General features: G+C 38.5%; 1 protein-coding gene and 1 long non-coding RNA gene across 7 annotated transcripts in view; one reads left to right on the top strand and one right to left on the bottom strand.

The window, feature by feature from the left end:
• Nucleotides 1–26107, bottom strand: part of NFKB1 (nuclear factor kappa B subunit 1) — a 124550-nt gene that overhangs the window by 51929 nt on the left and 46514 nt on the right. For all 6 annotated transcript variants that reach the window (XM_015138835.3, NM_001266053.1, XM_078001844.1 and 3 more), the window contains 1 exon segment: nt 1284–1432. In XM_015138835.3, coding sequence (XP_014994321.1) covers nt 1284–1432 — 149 coding nt within the window.
• On the top strand, nt 7637–8310 carry LOC114678365 (uncharacterized). Its single transcript, XR_003729729.2, has 2 exons — nt 7637–7809; nt 7925–8310. It is a non-coding gene; the product is annotated as an uncharacterized LOC114678365 (long non-coding RNA).

The raw sequence follows: 26107 nt of genomic DNA, 5'->3' as shown, positions 1-26107 counted from the left end.
CAACTCATGTTGAACAAACTGTGACATATAACAGGAAACATGCCAGTCTTTCAAGAGGATGTTGAAACAAGTTCATATAAAGCACACTTTAATTTTTCAAATCAATTTAAGCTTCTTCCTTCAATCTAGAGTCTTTTGTTTTCTAACATCAAAAGAATCCGATTTTAGTGACTTAAAAGAAAGCTCTCTCTCTAGGTTTTTCACACTTAAATATTTTTACAGTCAAACAAAGAAATACCTAGGAACATGAAAGCACAACCTCCAAAATAATAACCAATTTGAAACTTGATCGGAATTCAAAGCCTGAAATGCAACCATCAGCTTAATTATGGTTGATTTAAACAATTCCTTTCTTTGAGTGAATAACCCAGATTAACTGGGATTTTAGTATAAACTATTCAAACTAGGATTAGAAAACCCTGAAAAATGTTTTCAAAAATTAAACAAAATTAAAAATGTCTTCTTTTGCATTTAAGGACTCCCAAAGAAAGACTTAAAACAACAATTTTTAGAATTATTGACTGCACATATCAGTTTGTATTGTGCGCTATACTATTATTCTGTGTGCTATTTTAGTGTATTAGGAAGATGAAAATATCTGCTTTTTAGCACAATAAATATGTCTTATTTAAAAACTTAATTCTTTTGGATTGAAATTACTTCTATAAAACTTCAATTATTAAAAATTGCTTGTTTTATTTGATCAACCGTTAAATGAATATGTCATTTTTTATTTACATTTCAAGCCTAACGAAAGCCAAAATAAATTTGCATTCCTTGGCTTCTTATCTGTGCATACTTTCTAAGCAGCAGAGAGCTGAAATGATATTTAAACATTCACTTAGAGCCCTAAATATTCACACTATAAATCCACTGAAGAAATCATCAAGAATGTAAAACTATCCATAAAGTGATGATTTCTGCTACAGTTAGGTTTCTTTAAATGTGTCCTTATCTTTATTTCTAGGAGAAAAAAAAATTAAAAGTGGCACAAATACCTTGTAGGTCAAGTGACCACATGTAAGTGATCATCCAAATTGGGCCACCTCTGAGAGTAGAAGAGGGTGCTCTAAACAATTAGGCCAGGTGAAAACTGGGCAGTCTCAGGCAAATCTAGACATGTGGTCACCTTACTTCCTGGAGTCCGAATGAAAGCACAAGTTTACAGTTTTTTGAGGCCCTTTGAGGGTCTCAGAAAGGTCCCTAAGCCTGTTCATTCTAAGTTTCTGCATCCCATATTCTATCTGTTCCTACCTTCAACAGCATCATATACCCTTACTTACCCGACCACCATGTCCTTGGGTCCAGCAGTTACAGTGCAGATCCCATCCTCACAGTGTTTTCCCACCAGGCTGTGGGCATGCAGGTGGATATTTTTTCCATTTGTGACCAACTGAACAATAACCTTTGCTGGTCCCACATAGTTGCAGATCTATATAAGAAGCACATTTCAAAAGTCAGCACACCTGACTCTCCAGCAACATGGAAAAATGTTTATGATATGCCAGTAAGTATAAAAAGTACAATATAAAATTATTCATATATGTATAGACATTATTACAGCCCTGTTTTTAAAAGTATGTGATGAACAAATGACAGGGTGAAAGTAAATGAAAATGTTAATGGTGGTTGTTTTGTGTAGTGGGAAGATACACTCCAAGAAGCAGGCCACTTAAAATACAGTATGTATTGTGAAAGTTGGAGCAACACATCTTAGAGGATGCTGTGTTGTCATGAAGCCTCCTTTCCTATTAACCAAGAACGTGCTTTCCTCTGCACCCTCATCAAAATTCTTGGTTACAAAAGCTGGGTAAATGACTGATGAGAAAGAAACTGGTGGTTGATGGGAATCAAAGGAAGAAGGGAGGTAAGCAGAAGCAGTCCATCCTAACTCTGTGCCATGTGATTAGACAGAATCCTGCCCAGGGACCTGGTTCTGAAGTTTGGCTATAAACACTCAAGCATGAGGACTTGGCCTCCAGTCATCTCTTAGGATACCTGAGCCTTCAGTAGCCCTCTCTGACTTCTGATAATTGAGTTACATATGCTCAGGTTATAGTAAGTGTTTTCAGTTAAAAAAAGTACACTTCTTAAGTACAAATCCTTAGATTTCACCCCTGTTTTGCTGTTGTTTGATAAAATTAGAGTTTTCTGTTTAAAGTAATTTATTTTTTATTGGTATGTCTTTAAAATGACAATAGCAATAAAAAGGAAATAGCATGGAGATAACGACATTTGTAGCAAAAAACACTTTGATACCCTTTCTTATTAGTCACCTAGCCCCCTATAATAGACCAGATTCCTTCCTTGAGAAAGTGCCAAGACTAAAGTCATACTAACGTTAACAGAAAAGACCTTATTTTAACCTTCTTAAATCCTATTAAGTCAGAACCCTGTGATAAATTCAGCTAAATACTTGGAAATGCATTATAATCTCCTCAAAAGATGAACTACCATCCTGGTTTGCCTGGGACTGAGGGGTTTTCTGGGACACAGGACTTTTGGAGCCAAAACCTAGATTAGTTGGTCACCCTATCTCCTTAGCTCATACTGTACATTTTTTTTTTTTTTTTTTTTTTTTTTGAGATGGAGTCTCGCTCAGTCGCCCAGGCTGGAGTGCAGTGGCACAATCTCCGCTCACTGCAAGCTCTGCCTCCCGGGTTCACGCCATTCTCCTGCCTCAGCCTCCCAAGTAGCTGGGACTACAGGCGCCCACCACCACACCTAGCTAATTTTTTGCATTTTTAGTAGAGACAGGGTTTCACCATGTTAGCCAGGATGGTCTTGATCTCCTGACCTCGTGATCCGTCCACCTTGGCTTCCCAAAGTGCTGGGATTACAGGCGTAAGCCACCGCGCCCGGCCTATACTGTACTTTTTAAAGGACTGCATAACCTAAACCCCAAATCTCTCAACTACACAGTAATTCGAAATGCATAAACCTATACAAGCAGCCCACAGTTTGAAAGAAAGAGAGAGAGAAGAAAAAGAAAGGAAGGAAGGAGGAAAGGGAAGAAGGAAGGATGGGAGGGAGGGAGGGAGGGAGGGTGGGAATCACACCTAAAGATAACTCTTTGATGGAAGTCCTAATGATGTAAACTTGAGGAAGACCCTAAACCTGCCAATAATACTTCTTGGAAAGAGACAGAATCCTTTCAACTAGCCTACTTCTACTATAAACTTCATTAAATGGATTCATATTTTATTGAAGCAGGGATTTGGTAGGATTTTCTTAGTAGGGACTTTTCCCCAACCCAATATTTCATCCAAGAGTCAAAAAGCTGATCAGAGTTGGCATTACTCCCCAGAGAGTTTGCAGGGAGAGAAGCTTCACTCGTCAACAAAGGATAGATTCCCCTACAATCAACTGTGCAGCTCCACTTCAAGGCCTCTATGCATGCAGTTGGCTAAAACTGCTGCAAAGGTCTACTTTTAAACCTTCTAAACTCCTTCTCAAAGAGCCGGGCCCCCAGAGCAAGCCAACCACAAAGAGGGTTTCTAATTAAATTTGATCTTGACCACCTCAAAGCACAAAAAATTTCTTAAACAGGTATAACATTTAAAAAAAACCCTGGGTATAAAGCTAATTATGAATTCAGTGCTTTCCCTTTAACAAGGAGAAAGTCTCTGCCCTTAAATGTGGGACAGGGAATGAGAAGTTCTGGGTTTGCTCCAAAGCTGACTGCTGTCCCTAGATACTCCCTACAGATTGCTGATGCCAGTTGTGTTTCCTGGTGTTGACATCTGAAATCAGTCTTTGTTATGATGATATATCCCACAAGGGCTTCTTCAGCAATAAATCAAGAGTGAAATAACATGAAATAAACCATGTAATTACACTTTTAAGTGACACCAGCACAGGACTGCAAGAGAGCAAGGCATGAGGTAATGCTTCACTTGGGTGAAATCAGGTAGGCTTTCCACTTAAACAGGACACCAGAAGGAATGCATAATTAAAGCCCAATCGCGTCAGATAACTGGGCCCTTCGATGTTACCATTATGAGGGAATTAGTCTCTAGTACTGAAGGAAAGAGGTCTGAGGTATCCTCAAAAAGTACTCATGTATTTTTCATACTACTACTTCATGACTGAAGGGTGGCAAGAATGAGGAACTGGGTAGTCCCTGAGGTAAAGGAACTGAACATGCTGCCAGTGACTCATGTGCTGCTAGATCCATTTGAAAGAGTCGAAGTCAGCATCGCATCATCTGGTTTTCACAGAGACCACAGGGCAACGGACAGGGAGCCCCCTGGGTTTTGTGGACTTTCCAAAATACTGACTACGGACTGAAAGAAGAAAGCTGAAGTATGACAAGAGAAAATAGTGATACTATTTGCAAGTTATATGGCACATGAAGACACTGGCACTCTAACATGGGGGAGACCATACTTCATAGGATGCCATGATGACGACCACTGTTTGCAATCGATTCAGAAATTCATTTGCTCTACGGAGATCTTAGTTCTTTTTATTCAGTCTTCCTTTTACTTCTTTTACTCCTTTGAAAGTTAAGTTTAAAGAGAGCAACTGTGTCTGTTAGGTTTTTTTCAAAGAGTCTGAACATTGCAGGCTCTTATTAAGAGTTAAGCTTTCCAGCTGGGCGTGGTGGCTCATGCGTGTAATCCCAGCACTTTGGGAGGCCGAGATGGGTGGATCACCTGAGGTCGGGAGTTTGAGACCAGCCTGGCCCACATGATGAAACCCTGTTTCTACTAAAAACACAAAATGTTAGCCAGGTGTGGTGGTGTGCACCTGTAATCCCAGCTACTCGGGAGGCTGAGGCAGGAGAATCACTTGAACCCAGGATGTGGAGGTTGCAGTGGGCCAAGATCGAGACACTGCCCCTCCAGCCTGGGTGACAGAGCAAGACTCTGTCTCAAACAAAAAAAAAAAAAAAAAAAAAGAGTTAAGCTTTCAATTAAAGCCAAGGAGACCAAGGTGATAAAACTGAGTAATCAGCTACCCAGGGACACTATAAGAGCATGGACTTTAGGGACATACTAGCTGGGCTTGAAGATAGTTCCCCATTTAATGGTTGTGTGACTTTGGGCACTGCTCAGTTTCCCCATCTGTAAAAGGGAGATAATAATAGTATCTCAAAGGGCTGCTGTGAGGACTAAATACATTAATGCATGTAAAGCCTTTACAACAATACCTAGCAAATAACAGTAGTTTAAAAGCATTAACTTGTCTTATTTATTAATTTATTACTGTAAGGTACTCTTCCACCTAGAGATTTTTAAACAATATGACCATCCTGAGATTATTATTATCTTATCTAAAAGCAGGTGGCTGGAATAAATGACTGATTTAGGTCACTTCTATTTGTAGGGTAAATCTTTTTTTGCATGCCATATTTTATTGGGCTTTGTTAATTTTCCAGTATTAATTATATTATTATAGTAACAGCTATCATTCTTGGAGATACCCAGGACTTCTTGGCATTCTTGATGAAATTTAAGACTTTCTTCCAGGAGCTGTATGACTCAATACCTACTGATGACCACACACTGGATCTGCTTTTTGAATAAGCCGTAGAAACCATGGGTCTCAGATAATACCAATCTCAGTCAAATTACCTTTTTATTTAAAACAATTTTGTCACATTGGGGTAAAGTATGTGCTGGTTCTTCAAAGGTGGTTACAGGACACAGTCTAGAATTTTCTAGGAATCAGGATTTGAAATGTCCACTTTGCTCTTTGGGTAAATTCGGCCAAATCACTTTGGCAGAATGCAGAGTTAACATGAATTTAAGAGGTGACACATGAAGCAGTTCTTTTCTGCTTAGCTTTTCTTGTGAAGTGATTGATGATGATGATGACGATGATGATGGTAATGAAGAAGAGGAGGGGAAAAATATAAAATTTTCAAATGGAAATCTATCCTGACTTCACGTGTGAACCTCGCTTTGTCCTCTACTGCACTAAGCAGCAGAACAATGTGGTAGTCTAGGAAGTCTGAAGCTAGGCTGCTGGGTTCAAGACCGACTGTTACCACTTAGCTGTGTCAATGGGGAAAGATGGTTAACATCTCTGGATTTCAGTTTCTCTGTCTTTAAAGTTAAAAGGAATACTTGTTTTCATAGGTTTTTTTTTTTTTTAGGATTAAATGAGTTAATGCAGTGCTTGGCACTTAATGGGATTAGCAATCCCAAATACAAATCCTCTCTCCCACCTAGGTAATACCTCACTAATAACCAAAATCTGTCTATTTATTCTGTGAGTATTTAAAGCCCCTCCTATGTTCCACACACTGCAGTAAATTAGGGGATGAAGCGATGCATGGTGAATGCAGAACAGACACAATCTCTGTTCTTGTGGAGAATTAAAGAGTGGGACTGACACTAATCGAATAATCTCACAAATAAATGTAAAAGTGTAACTGAGAAGAGCTTACACAGGAAATACATAAAAAGCACTTGACCGGGTCAGGAGGTCAGGGAAAGCTTCCTGAGGGAGTACTGAGGGTGGAGACTGAAAGAAGGCTAGGAGTATAACCAGGCAAGGGGGTGCGTGAGACCAAGAGGTTTAGAGAGTCCTCCTGGCAGGAAAAACAGCACATGCAAAGGCTCTGTGCTACAGTCCTACTCAGGACCTCCTTGAACCTACCCATTACCACGTCTCAGGATTTTCTTCAAGCGGACAACTCCCACGTGGTCCCTCTGCTTCCCTATCGAGGAGCACCCATTTTTCAAGAGGAAGACCTAAACCTGAATCTTCCATGACACCCTCCTCCCTACTTTAGCCCACAAGGTTCCAGTACTGCCTCCTTTTTTTGAAATTTGATTGGAAGGAACAAGGCAGGAAAACCATATGCAACCTAGTGCAATATGAAGACAGGGTTCAGTAATTAAATGATTACTGTCATACTTCTCCTGCTTGTTAAATTCCCAGAGCCGATACAGCTATACTTCCTAACTTACTGTGTTTTATGGAACATGCTAACTCAGATAATCCCCACAACAGCCCTGTGGGGTCAGAGGTAATACCCCATTCCACAGCTAGAGGAACTGGGGCTCAGAAGATAAAGTAGGTTGCCATGGTTCCTATAAATGGAGCAATCAGGCAATCCTTGAGCTTAGGTCTGTCCTCCTCCAAACTATTCACATTTTCCATTGCTCTGTGCTACCATGTGACATGATCATTTGTTCTTGTGTGTGTGTGCAGTCTCCTCAGTGTTTCATAGCTCTACTCTGCCTAGACAGTGTTGGTAGATGACAATTATTCGTAAACACCTTGTTTGTTTGGCTTTGCTGGTATGTGTTGTGAGAAGAGAGATCTCAGGAATGGTTATAAGAAGTAGTAGAGGTGTACTTGTCCCCTTGTAAGGCCCCTTTATAAAATCATGTCACAGACATGAAACCATGCATTCATTCTTTTCTGTGAGGTTGCAAGTCAGATTATTAGGCACAAAAAAAAAGGAAAGAAAGAAAAAGATGAACACTATTTTAATAATATTTATTCTCTCAGGGATGAAAAATAGTCAGGCTTTATTGTTTACTACTTGTTGAGCAACCAGGACAACCAGGAAGGACAGAATGACCTTTACCAAATAAGACAGTACAGAATTATGTCCAACAGAGCTTCTGGCATAAAAAGATGCTTAGTAAAGTTCATCTCTTTCTCTGTTATGCAGGAGATTTCAAGTTGATCCAGTCTGTGATCCAATCCCAGCTTTTCCCCCTCCTAGCTCTGTGGCCTTACACAAATTAGATAACCTCTCTGAGTCTTAAGCTCCACATCTACACAAAGGGCCAATCACATGACTTCAGAGGGCTGTCGTGAGGACTACGCAGTGCCTGGCACATGGTAGGTACTATTAAAGTGCCAGTTTGTTTCCTTCTCTATTATTTGTAAAGACCCTTGGGCCTCCGAAAGTCCCTGTGAGGGAGGCAGAGTTGACTCTATTACCCCTATTTTGCAGATAAGAAAACAGAAGTTCAAACAGATTGAGTAACAAAGTGACATAACCCAAAGTCAAACAGCCAAGACACAGAGGACCCTGGAATTCATTATGAGTCTTCTGAATATAAATGTGGTATTCTCAGTAAGGTAGGGGATGGCATGAAAAAAATCCTCTGCACTGTTGATGGCATGTTTTTTTTTTTTTTTTCCTTTTCCTGGTAGTACTCATGGATGTGCATTGATTCACCGACATTCTTTCACCTGTTTCGTGCCCCTTTGAATGACCAACAGCATATATGGCTCATATCAGGCTGGGATTAGAAGAGCAAACTGCCATTTGACATAATAAATAAGCTAAGAAGTTCTCGTGAATTACACAGAGACGATGAATAAAATCTCTATGTATAACTTTTCTCTGAAAGTTTTATCTTTTCCCTCATACTTTGACTCAGGGTTTCCTTTTTTGTTTTATTTTAATTTTCAGTTTTACCACATCAGATATAGCTGCTTACAAATTATGCTTCTTTTGAGAAAGAAGTAACACACTATTGCTAATTCCAAGAATTGCTGGGAACTTGGACCTCAACAGGTGTCACTACATCATCACGAAATTACCAATAAATCTTTACATTTGCATGGCCTAATCATTCATCACTGCGAAAGAACATGGGAAGAGCAGATAGTTTGTAATTTATTAATGCATTGTCTTATAAATGTTCACATATAAGCCTTTTTTTTTGCCAGTTGGGTGGATTTTTAAACAGAAAATAATGTATACAATACTGGTATTCTAGTGTCATTTCTTTCCTATATTTCTTTTTCTCTTTCTTTCTTTTTCTTTCTTCCTCTCTCTCTCTCTCTCTTTTTTTTTTTTGAGGGGGGACAGGGTCTTGCTCTGTCATTCAGGCTGCAGTACAGTGGTATGATCATGGCTCACTGAAGACTCAACCTCCTGGGCTCAAGCAATCTTCCTGCCTCAGCCTCCTAGGTAGCTAGGACTACAAGTGCATGCCACCACACCTGTTTAAATTTTGTTTTTCTTTTTCATAGAGACAGAGTCTCGCTATGTTGCCCAGGCTGGCCTTGAACTCCTGGCCTCAAGCGATCTTTCCACCTAAGCCTCCAAAATTGCTAGGATTATGGGCATGAGCCACTGTGTCTAGCCTCTTTTCTATATTTCTTACCCTCTTTACTACACTACATGTGTTCTCAAATTCTTCTTTAAAGTATAATATATATAATAATAAATCAAATCTTCAAAAAATATCCTCTATCTGATCACCTCTCACTACCTTCACTGCTACTCCCTTGGTTTCCAGCCACCATCATCTGTCTCCTAAGCTTTGCTCCTATGTTTCCTCTGCGTGTCCTGTCTCCCCATGGCTTATTTTCCTGAGTGATCCTGTCTGTTCAAGTCATGTCATGCCATGTCTTATCACTCCTTCACTCAAAACCCTCCCAAAGTGAAAGCTGTTAAAGCTGAGAGATTAGTGCAAGGGGGTTCATTATACTATTCTGTGTTTGTATATGATTAAATTTTTCTATATTAAGAAGTTAAAACAAAATCCTTTAATATTTCTCCATATTAAAAGACAAAATCATTACAATGGCTTACAAGGCCCTAGGCGATTTGACCATCTCATGTCCTCTCTGTCCTTTTTCTTCTTACTTCTATGCAGCCACATCAGTTTCTCACTGTTCTTGAACTTGCCAGGTGAGCAATCTTAGCTTTTGCATTTCCTATGTCTTCTGCCTAGAACACTCTTTCCAGGGACATCTGTATATCTGTATATTCCTTACCGGCTTTCAGGCTTTACATAATTGCCATCTCTCAAGGTGGCCTTCACTGACCACTCTACCCCTCCCAAAACTTTTACCCCCAAATCCCTTGCTGCTTTCTCTGCTTAATTTTTCTCTCTATATTAATTACCATCTAATAACTACACATTTCATGTATTTTGATTACTGCCTCTCTTCTCCATTAGGACGGAGGCTCAGAGTGGGGAAGCTGGGTGTGGTAGTGTGCACCTGTAGTTCCAGCTACTTGGGAGACTGAGGTAGGAGTGTCCTTTGAGCCCAGAAGTTCAAGGCTGCATTGGGCTATGATCACACCACTGCACTACAGCATGGGCAACAGGGTGAGAGCCTGTCTCTTAAAAAAATGAAATAAAAACAGTGAGGATATTGATTTATTCTCTGTTGTATCCTCAGTGCTTGAAATAATGCTTGTCATATTGTGGGCATTCAATAATTAATACATTAATGAATGCATAATTAATTAAGACATGATAAAATGTTATTTATGAAGGCAATTACTAAAATATAAAGAGTTGGGTTAGGTGACGGGTGGTGGGTGAGGAGTGGAGATAACTGTATTTGTTGTTGTTGTTGTTGTTATTTTGTCTTTTAAAAAATGGCTAATGGAATACTATGCAGAAATAAAAAAGAACAAGATCATGTCCTTTGCAGGGACATGGATGGAGCTGGAGGTCATTATCCTTAGCAAACTAACATGAGAGCAGAAAACCCATTATTACAGATACTGCATATTCTCATTTATAAGTGGGAGGTAAATGATGAGAATACATTGCTACATAGAGGGAAACAACACACTCTGGGGCCTATCAAAGGGTGGAGGGTGGGAGGACAGAGAGGATCAGGAAAAAGAACTAACAGATACTAAGCTTAATACCTGAGTGATGAAATAATCAGTACAACAACCCCCCATGACACATGTCTACCTACGTAACAAACCTGCACATCCTGCACATAAAATTAAAACTTAAAAGTAAAAAAAAAAAGGCTGGATACCAATGTAGCATCTCAATAGTCTATTTAAATTAGAACATGATTATTACACACCAGAGCAAAACACTGGTCTAAGTTGGAGGCAGGGTTTCTGGCTGGGGGATCTGGTTGCTGCACTGGCCCTACAGTATCTGGTAAAAGGGATCTAACCACTAAGAGAAATGAATTCTGCCAGCTGTGAGAAAGTGAAGGGAAGGCAACTCTTCAATAATCATCCTTGGAAAATTAGGGCAGCAGTTCTTCCCTCAAATTCCAAAACACCCCCTTGTACTTCTCTCTTCCCACCCTAACTGCTGTTGCCCATTAGGCATTCTCTCTTGTACTGATGAGTCTTGGCACCAGATTCAAATATTTCCTCTATGCCTCATTTTGTTATTTCCCTCAGAGATCCAGGATTTGCATTTCTGGTCCATTTCAATTTCACTGTCTGTTATTCCTCAAATGAGAGGGCCCTTCTTTGATATTCACTGTGGTGATGGATAGGAACAACCACCCCACAGGACTTTATCAGGGGTAGTCCTGATAGTAGTGCAGGGGTACACCTCCAAGATCTCAAACTAGTGGAGTATCTTTCAATAAAGAGCAACAGACTTTGGAGTAAGACACAGCTGGCTCTGAATCTGGGCTCCCATGACCATCTGGCGGACTCTGGGAGGGTTACTTAACTTTTTTACTTGTTTTCTCATTTGTAAAATGTGAATACAAATACATAATCTCTAAATTTTCATGAGGATTAAAGGAGGTAAAGTGTCTAGCACAGTTTTTACTATATCAAAAGCTCAAAATAAATGACAGCAATTCTTATTTCTCTCTTCCTACCTTAAGCAGATATCTGCAGCTGAGATTCTCTCTGACTGTAATGAGAAGGTAGAAGTCATTGCGTGCATGTTCCTTCACTCTCTCTCCTCCTTACTGTTACTGAGTCTCAAAACATCCCTGCTACTTCACATATCCTCTCCTAATTCAGAGAAACATGTTTGTTCCCTTTTCCAGGGCTAACCATTCTGTTTTTACCCTTAATGTTTATTCCTAATCTTCTTGAATTACCCTTCTCTTTCTCTCTCCAAAGGATTCTTTGCTTGTCTACAGATGTGCACTGCTTTTCTTCCTTATTCTAAAAAAAAGCCCCTTCTGGATAATGATGACAACCATAAAGGTTAACATTTATTGAAACCTATGGGCCGGGCGTGACACCAAGAAATATTGAACGATTCTTTCATTTGATCTTCTCTACAATCCAATGAGAAAGGTTCTTAAGCGGAACTTATACCTGTTTGAATGTCATTCTATTTCTCCCTACCAAGTACATAAGAAAATCTCTAATTACTAATGCTGAACACCACCACTTAATCTGAGGCCCTTTGCAAATGTAAGTAATCCCCTGATCTGTCAAATGAAAAAGTGCGTAAAGGTCATGACAGATTCCATGTTTCCAAACCCACTAGCCATTTCTTATTCCTCACCCCTGCTTGACCTCTTTGAGAATGGGATATGTTACCATTCCCTCCTTGAAAGTCTCCCCCAACTCCCCATTTCACTGGCTGCTTTGGTTAAGGCACTCTTTCTCCTCCTCAAAGAGATGTTTCAGAAGAGATTGATGCTCGGTCCATTTCTCACCTTTATTGTGATCACTCCCTTGACATTCTTATCAAGTCTCCTGGATTGAACTGTCTACTCCAAGCAGGTGACGGCTGAATTGAAATCTCATGTTCTCATCTTCTTTTTAAGCATGTGCAACCTTTCCAGCTGTTTGTAGGGTATCTTCCTGTCCATAATACCTTTACAGCTCAATGTGCGCAAGACTTAACTAATCACCTTTCTTCTCAAAGCTACTCCACCTCCTGCAAATGGAAATACAAATGCCGCCTTCTAAAAAATTGCAGCAAAAGCCTCTTTTCATCTTGGATTCCTCTCTGTCTCTTGTCTTTTATGTTTAACCAGTTGCCAAATTTCAGCTGAGTACCACCCCAAAATCTCAGTTTATCCCTTTCTTCCATTCTCATTCCTTAGTCTATCTATCTTAGCTTGAACTCTTAGTTTAGCTCATGAAGAATCCCTGCAATTCTTCCAACTAGTGTCTCTGGGCCTTTCCCCTCCAATATGTGTTAGCAGACTGCTACCTGATTTGTAATCCTAAAGCACAATGCTGCTGATAATTTCTCATTCCTATATAAAATTTCTTTTTTTTATTTATTTTTTATTTTTATTTTTTATATATATTTTTAATTTATTTATTATTATTATACTTTAAGTTGTAGGGTACATGTGCATAACGTGCAGGTTTGTTACATATGTATACTTGTGCCATGTTGCTGTGCTGCACCCATCAACTCGTCATTTACATCAGGTATAACTCCCAATGGAATCCCTCCCCCCTCCACCCTCCCCATGATAGGCCCCGGTGTGTGATGTTCCCCTTCCTGAGTCCGAGTGATCTCATTGTTCAGTTCCCACCTATGAGTGAGAACATGCGGTGTTTAAACTAGTTCAACCATTATGGAAAACAGTATGGCGATTCCTCAAGGATCTAGAACTAGATGTACCATATGACCCAGCCATCCCATTACTGGGTATATACCCAAAGGATTATAAATTATGCTGCTATAAAGACACATGCACACATATGTTTATTGCAGCACTATTCACAATAGCAAAGACTTGGAATAAACCCAAATGTCCATCAGTGACAGATTGGATTAAGAAAATGTGGCACATATATACCATGGAATACTATGCAGCCATAAAAAAGGATGAGTTTGAGTCCTTTGTAGGGACTTGGATGCAGCTGGAATCCATCATTCTTAGCAAACTATCACAAGAACAGAAATCCTATATAAAATTTCTATTGCTTACCCATTTTCTAAAAACATACAGTTTAAATTCTTGCATGATTTGGCCTTATCTAATATCTCCAGCCTTATTACCACCCTTGCCTTCCATATGCTCTTCATTCCAGCAAATTATTTACTATTCTCCATTCCATCTCAGAGATTTCTACTTTTGAACCTTTGCTGCTGATTTTTCTGCTGTGCTGTTTTCTCTAGTTAGATCTATGCTTTCATACATCTCTCCCTTGAATCCTTCTATAATCATCCCAACTAGCTGACTCTTAGAAATTTATCTTTACATTAGAGCAATTAGGTCATTTATTCTTTCATTCAAAAATTATCTTGTTCAACAAGTCCTACATGACAGCCACAGGTGCTGGTTATGCAGTGGTGATTCAGGTATTTAAGGGCATATCTTAGTCTCTCTATTAAATGGATGGTTTCCTGAGGACAAAGGCACTATTTAATTTTCTGTTTTTCCAACCCCTAGAACAGAACCAGTGCCTACTTAATCAATATTTGTTAAAAGAGCTAGTGAATAAATAAATCATTGTCTCCAGGCTACACTGAAAAAGGAGGGAGCAGAAAACTGGTGTTCCCAGGCAACTTTAGGAAAGGCTGAGGACAGTGGGGCCCAACCATCCAACTGTTGAATGGTTACTGTCCTAGGACAGGGTTCATCTCCCTAATCTAACTCTGAGGGATCCCTGAGGAGTTTCCGCAAAGTCCTAGCAAAAGTTGAGTATATGAAGCCGATTAACTTTTGGAATTTTACTAACTCCTCTGCTTGAAACCACAGTCAGGAACACCTAACCCTGACAATATTCTTATTTCTAAAGAGGATTATTTTTTGAAGCCCTTGTACTACCTTACGCTTTTCCACTTCGAAAAACAATTTTCATTTACAGAGACACTGGCTGCAGAGATGCTAAAACATCTTAAATGTTTATAAATTCACCTCTCAGGTATTAATAGAATTCGACCTTGAGACGCAGTTTTCCTATTGCGCGGGGGCTTGGCCAAGGAGGCAGACAATCGCCAAGGGTTGGTTCTAGGTAAAACTAGAAGTGAGACTGAGAGGAGATGCACTGCCCTGGCTGCAGGCCCTGTGTGATCTCACATTCACCACCAGCAGTGAGACTCCACAAGGCAGCTGCATAAGGAGGGCTTTCCCCACCAGTGTCCTAGAGACATGCTGTCACTCCCACTGGAACACAGCCTTAACGTGGCAGCGTCAGTTTATGCTTCTGAGTCACTGAAAAATATCCCAGGAGTGCAAAAATAGGAAACATTAAACTCCCCAAAGTTGTAATTCAAGTATGATTCCGTTTGGAGAAAACAACAGGGATGACAGCACAGTTTACAGAGAGTCTGAATAAACTGTGCTTAATATAAATGTCTCAAAATTTGAGAATTTTGAGAATGTTCAAAATTTTCATTTTGGTATAATGGAAGAATGTTCTCTATTATACCAAATACATTTGTGTAAGGCACATCTTTTCCCAAATGTGGCATATTAAGCTTACCTTTCTCAAATATTTTTTAACTTCTTATTTATTTATTTACAGGCCTAGCCTGAAGTCTGAAAATTTTCAGATAAAAACATTTGGGTTAATTTTTAGTGCTGCAGTAGGTGGCCAGAGTTCTCGTCACCAGGTACTGCTATGATACAGCCTGAGTCACCTAACCTCTTTGGCCCTCTTAATTCTTCATTTGCAGAATCACTAGATAATGTCTCACTCATTTTCCAGCTCTAAAATTCTATGATTCCTAGTCATATGCATAGGACACAAAAGACAACATCCAAAGATCACATTTTCAAACTACAAAAAAAAGTTTACCATCACAGAATTTCTGAGTTGGAAAGAACCTTATAGGTAAACTTAATTTTAAAACTGTAAACATTTTAAATACATTTCACCACAATTACAAACTGAGAAAACATACAATCAACACTCAAATTACCTGTTGCAATGGGACCTCTGATAGCATGGAAAATCAAAATTTAGAGACAAAGAAAAAACCTTCATGTTAGGCAAAGATTTCAACTTTTGTCATTAAAACTGAGACTGAATACCCAAAGTGTTTACTTGCAGTAAATTCAAGGAGGGCCCTGCCCTGGGTAGTTAAGTCCTGATAAGAATCTGTCTGTTCTGAGGATATGTCAGAAATGCTTCAATTACATAAGTAGGGAGAGAAAAAAAGACACACAAACAAAGATACACTGAGAAATTTTAATCTAAAAGGTTTTTAAAAAAATCCTTATAAATAACATAAAAATAATTAGAGGAATTAGAACACATTAGATATGATCGAAGTGTGTCCAAAACAAAAATTCTAGGTTTCTCATTTATTCATCGAAAATAGAGATTATTAATGTAAATATTTAACATTCTTTTAAAATAATTTTACAGTCTTTTAACACATTGTTTCTGACTCAGATTTAATTTAAAATAATTAAGAATATCTCTGACTCTGTGATACCCAAATTTACTTGGGATTGAATATCACTGATTTCTTATTTCTTAAAGGTATACAATCACCCTCATGACTTATTTTTCTTGCTTAGAAAATCTATTTTATCACCTTCACTGAAACCCAGTGGCTAGAGAAGCAATTAGGTTCTTAATAATTGAAAATACTTAGAGACATCATTCTGTGTAGAATTTCCTTTGTACTACAGTAAATACAGCTGCCCTGTACAAGAATTTGGACCATGTTGGGAAGAAGCCAATTAACTGTCCCTTTCTTCAAAAGGAAAGTACATAAGATAAAGAGCATTTCAACTATTCTATTGTGATTTCCTGTGGAAAGCCCCTACTAAATTAAGAGAATTACAAGTGAGTAGAACTGGGAAATTTTCTTTGATTTCTTGGTGCTACTTTACTGGTCATTTTACACTCTAGATGCTAATAGGGCAAAAGAGAACACGATCTAAGTGTCAGACTGAGGTTAACCAAAATATTGTACCATCTATGTACTATGATGTAAACAAAAGTAGGAAGGGGGGAAACACCAAAATTTCTCACAAGTTCTAGGATCAGTCAGTAATTTGGAAAAATGGTAGTACTTTAAACCTGCAAAAAAAACCCTTTAATGTCATAGCTTTATATTGTTCAGCCTGTATAAACCAACTAAAACACAAAGTATATGAAATAAGTCATACATTCTACAGCTTAGATAAAGTAGTCTGTAAGCTATTAATTTCTATTATTTTGGGGGATCTGTCAGAAAATTGTAATTGTCCTATAACCAAATCTTGATTATCCTTTGTTACAGATTTATCATTTATTAAGTAAATATCTTTCTAAGGGCATACAAATAAAAAAGAAAAAAAATTACTTATTACAAAGGGTCTTAACAAGTTAGCTTCCCTGCCCTGCAGTCTTCCTGGTCATTTTTGAACCAATTCAGTGACAATGAGCTCACTTTGTTCTGAGGCAATACATTCCACCCTCAGACAGCCCTGATTGTCAGCAGCAACTGAAACCTCTATCTCCTGGGGCTTCCATTCAGTGCTCCTTATTTCATCCTCTTGTGACAACAGGACACATTTAATCCTTTTTTCTCCATCACAACCATTCATATATTTGAAGACAACCAAATCCTCCAGGCTATAAATTTCTCAGGCTCAGTAACGACTCCCCATTTGAGGGAAATTTGAGTTCTGTCACTCTTCTGCTCTGAAGACACTCAAGTTGGTTTCTCTTTCTCTACAAATGTGGTGCCCAGCAGTATTTATTACACTGTATTCCTGGTGTGGCCTTTCATCACAGAGTGTAAATAAGACCACCACTTCCTTGGTCTTATATATATTATGTTTCCATCAATGCAGACTAATGAGGAATTACTTGTTTGGTAGTCACATCCCATTGCTGGTTCATGTTGAGTCTGTTATTAACTAAAACTCCTAGATCTCTTTGCATGCCCTGCTGCTAAATCATCTCTCTTCTACCCTGTACTTGTAATTTGTTTTCTGCACGCATTTATATCTTTTAAGTATAATTGCTGAAGAATTGGGTCCATTGTCCCAGCTTTCAAAATTAATTTGAATTCAAATTGTTTGTTGTCTACCACTTCATGTCACCTGCAAATTTAATAAGAAACTTCTGGGGCTGTATCCAGGACACTGATAAAATATATTAAAGTGTCTAGGGAAAGATCCCTGGAACCTATCACCAGAAATATCTCTTCAGATTGACATTACCAGCATGGGAGATACTGTGAATCCCTAAACTACCAAAACAGGGATATCCAGCATCTCACTACCTAACCCTTCTAGAAACCCTGTCAAAGAAGACAACGATGTAGGTTTGGTGTGATTTGTTCTTCTTACGGTGCCTGAGATGGCGACCCAGCTCTCTAGTTTCTAGTTTGAGAAGTACACCTGTCAAATTCCACTTGCATTCTATCACAAATAGAGAGGAGAGAGACTATCTAGCCAGGAGGTGATCTCAAGGAGGGTATATTTTCTCCCAGTCCACCTCAACACACACACACACACACACACACACACACACACACACACCAATTTAGAATATCCTCCCCTCAGCAAATCCTGAGTAACACCCTGATTACTGTCTCACCCATGTCTGTATCTTGGCTGTGGTGCCATGTAACCTGGGGGCTACAGAAAGATGATCACATTCATGTGTGTCAACACAGAGCCCAGCACTGTGCCTGGCAGGTGGTGTGCCTTGGATAAACACAAGCTACATAAATGTAAGGAAGGTAGGCCAAGAAGTCTCTGAAATCTGCCAATGAACTGCTCTGGGTTTAGATGGATTCAGGTTTCTGAAATAATTCAGAATGTACTTTAAATCAAGGCTCTGATTGATCCCTTTGGTTTTTATACACCTATTTTAAAAATTAATAGAACAACCTGACTTTATAATGATTTCTAAAGGGTCTAGTTAATCTCATATAAATGAAATATGTAAAACTGACAAATGTCAATATTCAAAAAATAAAATTATTAAATCAACAGGATAGGAAAACCCCTAAAACGGAATAGAAACAAACAAAAAATTAGCTTAACTCTATAGCCCAATGGAAACATAAATACATAGAAAGAAAAAATCTAATCCAAGTAACTTTTGAACACATTACTCTGACTGAATGCCCTCTGTTGAATACATTTGGTCAAAAGAACTACAAAGAAATTTTGAACCGAATACAGTTAAGTTTGTAAATATTGGTATAGCAATTCTAAAACTATTCTATTTTTCTACAAACGTGTGTGTATTACTGGACTGAGCAAAATGAGTAAGCATGCTGCTATCATTGATGATGAGGGTTTTCAGTTACTGAAGAAATATGGGATATGAGATACACATTTCATATCTCAAATCCAAATACAAATATAGGATGAGGGGAGGGAGGGAAGAAGCCTGCAGTGTTGGATTGGAATTAGAGGTATGATTAGAGTATGAATTTGAGATTTTTAAAATAGTCAATTTTGTAGCTTTGCCTAATGAAAGAGTCTAGAAAAACTTCTCCTGCTAAAAGGAACTAGGACTTTACTTAGAGAGATAGACGATGCCTGGACTGGGGTAGTGAAGGTATAGGGTGAACCTAGAATATCTTACAATTTCAGAAATAAGGAAGTGTTAGAAAAAAAATATGGGGACATATCAAAAAGACATAGGAGCTAGCATGAAAGACTCCCACTGGCCAAGACTAGGACAATTTAAGAATCAAAATGAATAATGACAGGAATGGCTTATAGTACACTAAATAACAAAAGAATCCACAAGTTCATACTGATGCTAATTTTAATTTTTTTTTTAAAGAAGAATGAAGAAAGCTCTTTTTAAAAAACCCCAAAAAGTGACAGGAAGGATAGAAATAGAAAAATCACAAATTTATGACAATTATTGATAATTGATTTAGGAAATAATCATTCATGGATGCTAAAATCCACTGGAAGAAAGATGCTGAGGATGGTAGCTTATACCAGGGTGGCGGAACTGGAGGTGTTGAAGAATAATTAGCTTCTGAAAAAATTGTGAAGGCACAGCCAATAAGACTATCTGATGGATTACATGTGGGATTTGAGAAGAAGAGAGAAGCCAAGGAAAACTCCAAGATTTGGGGCCTGCACAACTGGAAGGATGGAGCATTTACATTCTGAGAAGGGGAAGCTGTAAGACAGAGCAGATTGGTGGGGAAGATTTGAAATTCAGTTGTGAATATGTTAAGTCTACCAGACATCCAAGTGGTAACGTCAAACAAGCAGCTGAGCCTGGAGCCTACATTTCAAAGTAGAAGTCTAGGCTGGAGAAACACCCCTCCCCATATATATATATATATATATATATATAAAATAGAACAACTATTTAACTCAACACCATGAGACGTAATAGTGTTAAGTTATATATATATAAATTAAATATATATAAACAGAATATATGTATATAAAATTTACAATATGTTTTATACATGTACATATATTAATCTATATTAATAGAATAATAATATATATTATTACATGTATATAAAACTTAACACCAAGAGAGGGAGGAAATGGAGAAAGAGAAGCCATTCTTGGTCAAGTTACTCATTAAGTCTCAGTTTCTAAGCTAAAAATTGGGATAAAACCATCTTTCCTGCAGAAGTTATATTAAGTTATATTAATATAACTTAATATAACTTAATTATATTAAGTTATATTAAGTGTTATAAGGATAACACTTAATAACAGATACACAGTAAGAACTCGATAAATGACACATGAGAATAACAAAGAATTTTTCTTGTTATTTCTATACTAGTTATTTCTATGATTAACTGAGGCAACAATTGAGTGCCCCAGAATGAAAAGGAATTCAGTTTAATTCAGTAAATTCTTATTGTACACCTACCATCAGAAGAATATATAACAAAGAATTAGACATGGTCCCTGCCCTCAAGACATAAGTCTAGAGATGGGGAGACAGGCATCTAAGTGTATAACTGAAACAACATATCAGGTATAGTAACAGAGACAGCAAGCATAGCATGGGCTAATAAGGAGGGATGCTAAGAGGTCCCCAATGCAGTCGGATGAATGTGGGCAACTCAAGGCAGACTTTTGGAAAAAGTGGTTACGCTGAAAAATATGTTTTATTAAAAATTTCATATTTCTTACAAAAAATACATAAGAAATAAATGATACGACAAAGAGCTAAAACAAAGTTAGGATAAAGGCCCCACGACTCATAAGAAATAATGAACATTTATAAGAAGAAAACTTCATGGACATTAAAGGCAACTCAATGACAAAATACGCTCTAATAATCTAAAGACCTCAGCCTAGGGAGAAATCTGGATCGAATAGGATTATCAAGGTAGGTCTTTTGAGTCTGTCTTTGACAGAAGAGAGGAAAGTAGATAGATCCGGAGTCTAGAAAAAAGAGTATGCACAAAAGCAGCAATGAGAAGCCACATGTGAGCAATGAAATGCCATGCAGTCCTTACACAGAATGAGGTGGACACTCAGACCTGACAGAGCACTTACCATGTGCGAGGCACCACTCTCTACCTATACTAATTCACTCAACCTTCCCTACAACGCTCTGAGGTAGGTGCTGTGTTAGCCCAATTTGACAGAGGCACAGAGAGGTTAATCAACTAGCCCAAGGTTACATGGCTAAATAAAGGGGCAGAGCTGGATTTGAACGCAGGGTGGTGCTTTAGAGCCTGCTATTAATCACTTTACTATCTCACTTCCCTAGAAGTTTATGAGCTGCTAAAGAATGCCCGAAATTCGTTAAGTGAAAAAAGCAAGGGACAGAATATTTTAAAAATTAACAGGATGTGTATGCATAAATACATATGCTTTATAGCTTATGTTTTATACACATTTGGGTGTATAAATGTGTATGTGCTTATAGGCATGAACACACACAACTAAGCTTGTATATACATGGAATATTTCTAGACGCCTATTTGAGAAACATAACAGTGCTTCTCTCTGGGGAGGAGAGGGATCTTGGATAGAAGGAAAATCTATGTTGTACTATGTATATACCTTTGTATTACTTGAATTTTTATTAAATGTATGTGATACTTTTAAATACATAAAAACTAGTTGTTACTTCATGATTATTATTGAGACAGGGTCTCACTGTGTCACCCAGGCTGGAGCGTAGTGGTGCGATCATACCACAGTGCAGCCCAGAACTCCTGAGATCAAGTGATCCTCCCATCTCAGCTTCCCCTGTAGCTGATACTCCAGGCACATGCCACCAAGCCTGGCTAAGTTTTTACTTTTTTTAGAGATTGGGTCTCACTACGTTGCCTCGGCTGGTCTCTAACTCTTGGCCTCAGGTGACCCTCCCACCTCATCCTCCAGAGTCACTGGCATTACAGGAGCCAGCAACCTCACCCAGCTCTAGTTCTTACCCTTTAAAATGTAAAATTTACACATCGGGAATGGCACAGACTAGAAATTCTCTAGAAAGGAAGTATACAAGTTCACACAATTTCAAGTAATAAAGGAGATTTAGCAGTCTCTTATGCTGATCGCAGGAGGGAAAAAATAATTGATGTTTATTATTTTTTCTCCCTCTTTACATTTTATCAGTACACAGATCTTTTGTTTGGGGATCCACAACCCCATTTCAGTCCACGTGCTCGTGGTGCAGCTAATGCCACGTGGCACGGGAACGCTAGGGGTGAAGCTTGGGAATGACTGTAAACACTATCACTTTATCCCATATTCCCTGTCCCCAGTGTTATCTTTAGGGGTGGGCTGTGAAATAACCTGGACCAACTATGGCTAGAAGCCTCCAATCTGAGACCTCTTACATCTCTCTTTCAGGCTCTAGGAAAGCGAACTCTCTGCTGCAGGGCTTAGTGCCCTAACAGAGGGAGCCTGGAATGGGAGACGGGAGCTGGAAATGGAAGCCTACAGTGGTGTTTGAAGCTAGCTAGCTCATTCCTTGGAAGTTTCTATTTTTTAAAATCTCCACTTTTGCTCTGGTAGTTTTAGTCGGTTTTTCCTCTCATTTGCCATGGAAAGATTCCAATGGATAGAGAAACTGAGGCAGAAAAACTCATTTTAACTAGAAAGGTTTGGTGACATGCTGAAGGTGTAAATTATAGTGCCTGAGCTGGGAATAGGACATGGATCTCGTGACCCCTATTCAGGTAAGGTTGGGGAGGAAAAGGAAAATAAGGCTGCTGCGAAGGAAAGAACAAGATGCACCAGTAGTTGAAGGGAAGCCTGAAGGCTGGTTGAGGACTCTTGCTGTTGCCAGTAATCACCTATTATTTTTATGTCATGTTATCTGTTTCTTCTTTGCCCATATCATGATAGTACCAGTGCTTCTTTTGAGAAGATGATTGTAGCAGGTCTCTGCATGTTGACCATTCATTCATTATACAAATAATTATTAGTCACCTACTATATACTAGATACTATTCCAGGTGTTACAGATAGAGCAGTAAACAAACAGACAAAAATCCCTGCCCTCATGGAACTAACAGTTGTATTGCAGGAATTTTTCATGATTTTTAAATTAAAAATATAAACTTGTCACAAATGGACATTTAGTGCTATAGATGTGCCAGAGACTATGCTAGGTGCTTTTCTGTCAATTACTTTATCTATCCCTACACTATTCCTTCAAGGTAGATATTTTTATTTTCATCTTATAAATGAGGAAAATAAAGTTTGAAGAGCTTGAGCAATTTGAAGATCACGCCATCTGTAAGTTGCACAGTCTGCAGTAAAATCTAGCTTTTGCTTTCAAGTATCGTGTTTTGCCCACTAAACCACAGATCTATTTAGCTACTATATGATAGATGTCTCTATTGCAGCAACTTAATGGGTTTAGTCAGATTCTGCAAAGTCCCTGGTAATTCTCTTATGTAACATATAAGTAAAGAACCTTACATGAAGCAATTTTTTATCTTCTTTTGATCTATTATGCATTGGGTTAATACCTAAGATGTGATTTCATATCTGTTTATGAAATTTTGCAGTGCTATGTTGGAATTGGCCTGACCAGCTCGTAAGAGTTGACTGTTAAGTTTTCAGAAGTTTTGCAAGCCAGTTGATTTCAGGTTGGTAGCTTCAAATTGACCACGATAAGTATTCAGTACACTAAAGAAATTGGCAAACGCTACAAAATCAGGGTGTTTTGTTTTTCCTGAAGTGCAGTTGGTAAATATTTACTAACATACTCATCATCTACTCAATGGAGAACTATCATAGGAAATTCTCTATCCTAAATAAGTTGTTCAAAACACTGGCAAACTCCTTCAACTTGAAAGATTTTCTACTACTTTCTAAATATATAAAAATGAACAACTGGATACATGTGATATCTTTTGGAGTATATTATCAGGCTGAAATGGGCATCATCCTATACTCTTAGGGCTACTGCTTATAACCTCAATGCCACAATATTTTTGTAGTGGGCTGAATGGTGTACCCCCAGAATTCATGTCCACCCAGAGCCTTAGAATATTATATTATCTGGAAATGGGATCGTTACAATTATGATTAGTTAAGATGAGGTCACATAGGGTTATGGATGTTGTAAACACAATGACCAGTCTCTAAGAGAAAGAAGAGGGAGATTTGGATACAGGGACACAGAGAGAAGACTGCATTCATGTGAAGATGGAGACAGAAATTGGAATGATGCAACTACAAGTCAAAAACTGCCATGAATTGTCAGCAACCACAAGAAGCTAGAAACAGGCAAGGAAGGATTCTTGCCTAGAGCCTTCAAAGGGGGCATGGCCCTGCGAAGACAGTGATATTGGACTTCTAGCATCCAGAACTGTGAAAGAATAAATTTTGGTTGCTTTAAAGCACCTAGCTTTTGGTCATCCGTTATGGCAGCCGGCAGTGAATGCTTTTAATTTTATGATGCCTTTGCATCCATTTTGAATATAAGCTGGACTTTCCCATACCTAAAGCACGGCTCAGTGACCGTCGACATAGTTTCCAGTACCACACCTCCTATCGGTTCCTTTATGTGGCCAATCTAGATATCTGCATTATACAAGGGCCACCTGGTGATCGCCTCCCCATGGACCAGCTACATGTAGCCTACCTGACTGGTCTTCCCTGATGCTCACACTTTGCATGGACTGTGCAGATATGCCACAGTGACTTCTTCGTCACAGTGTGACCTCCTGGAACTCATACCTGCTTGCTTGAAAACCACCTATTAAAACTCCCTGTGGGAAAACTGTTTGGATAATGTCCTGGACCCAGTAAAGGCAATGGCCCATGAGTTCCTTTCTCTCTCTTTCTCCACATGCTCCCTGACCTTGGTGTGTGGCCTCCCCTGGAGTGCTGTGCGCTCCCCAGGACCAGTAAGTAATAAAATCTTTATTTCCATGTTTCTCCTAATTATGGAAGGGGTGCTCTCTATCATAAGTATCCTAAATTAAAACACTGCCCTACAAAACGAATGCAACTAGGGAGCCTAACAAGAATTTAATAAATTCCTTTCTGGTTTCCTACCTATGAGATTTTCATAAGAAATCATGTGTTACAGCTAAAACAAAGCTTTTGACACAGCATCTGATCTCAGTCTCCTATCTTAATAACCCCAGATAGAAGAAAGGATATGGCATCAATATACAGTGGAAGCAATACTGATTAGAGACTGTACTAAAAATAAATTAATAGATTGGTGAAGGTTTTGTGTAGCTCCATGAATCCATAAATGAAGCAGCAAAGCTGCCATTCAATATCTGTAGTAGTATATTTGGTTATATAAAAATAGAAGCAACTGTCATTTCTAAGTGCTTACTGTGTATCATGTACTGAATAACTTGATTTACACATATATCCTATGAAGTAGGTATTATTTTTTCAGTTTCATAGATGAGGAAGCCAAGTTAAGTAACACTGCAAGTGGCAAAACTAGGAACCAACATCATGCCCAGCCCTGAATCAAATGACTTCAGAGCCAATGCTTTAAAACCTAAAAGTGTGATCCACAACCACCTAAACCTCACCCCAGACCTAGAAACTGTAAATGTAGAACCAGAAATCTGCAGTTGTAATACCTCTTTCTAGGACTTCAACTAGACACCTCTTACTCCTTCTCTTGTACCTGCCAGCTCACCCTTTCTTTCAAATTATCCACGTTAACAACATTGTTGAATCATTTTCAGTGTCGCACATTTAATTTTAAAAATTCTACTTGGTTTTATTTTCATTCTGCCTGGTCTGTTTTCTATTCCAAATTTATTATGTATTTATATATCAAACAATTGGTAATTCAATTATCTGAAGATTCTGGGGATTTAATTCTGCTTTTCATTGTTCTGCCAATTCTTAAACAGAGTGGCTCATTTGCATACATATTTTCTAATTTTTGATCAGGAGCTCATGATTCTTTGAGCCACATACATTGTTATGTGTTTCTGAAAGGCTTGCGGGTATCCCCAATGTGGAACCACTTCATAATCATTTCTAGACTTGGGGTTTCCTACTCTATTCAGGGAGCATACGCTTAACTCTCAATCTGTAAGAATTGGGCTTGTAGTTACTGATTCTCAAGAGAGGCATTTATCTTCTGATTCCCCTAGGCTGAGACAGGCAACTTCCTCAT

Source organism: Macaca mulatta, chromosome 5 (genome assembly GCF_049350105.2).
Source record: "Macaca mulatta isolate MMU2019108-1 chromosome 5, T2T-MMU8v2.0, whole genome shotgun sequence".
NCBI lineage: Eukaryota > Metazoa > Chordata > Mammalia > Primates > Cercopithecidae > Macaca > Macaca mulatta.
The sequence above is the reverse complement of the archived record's forward strand: the minus strand, read 5'-3'. Positions and strand labels throughout refer to the sequence as shown.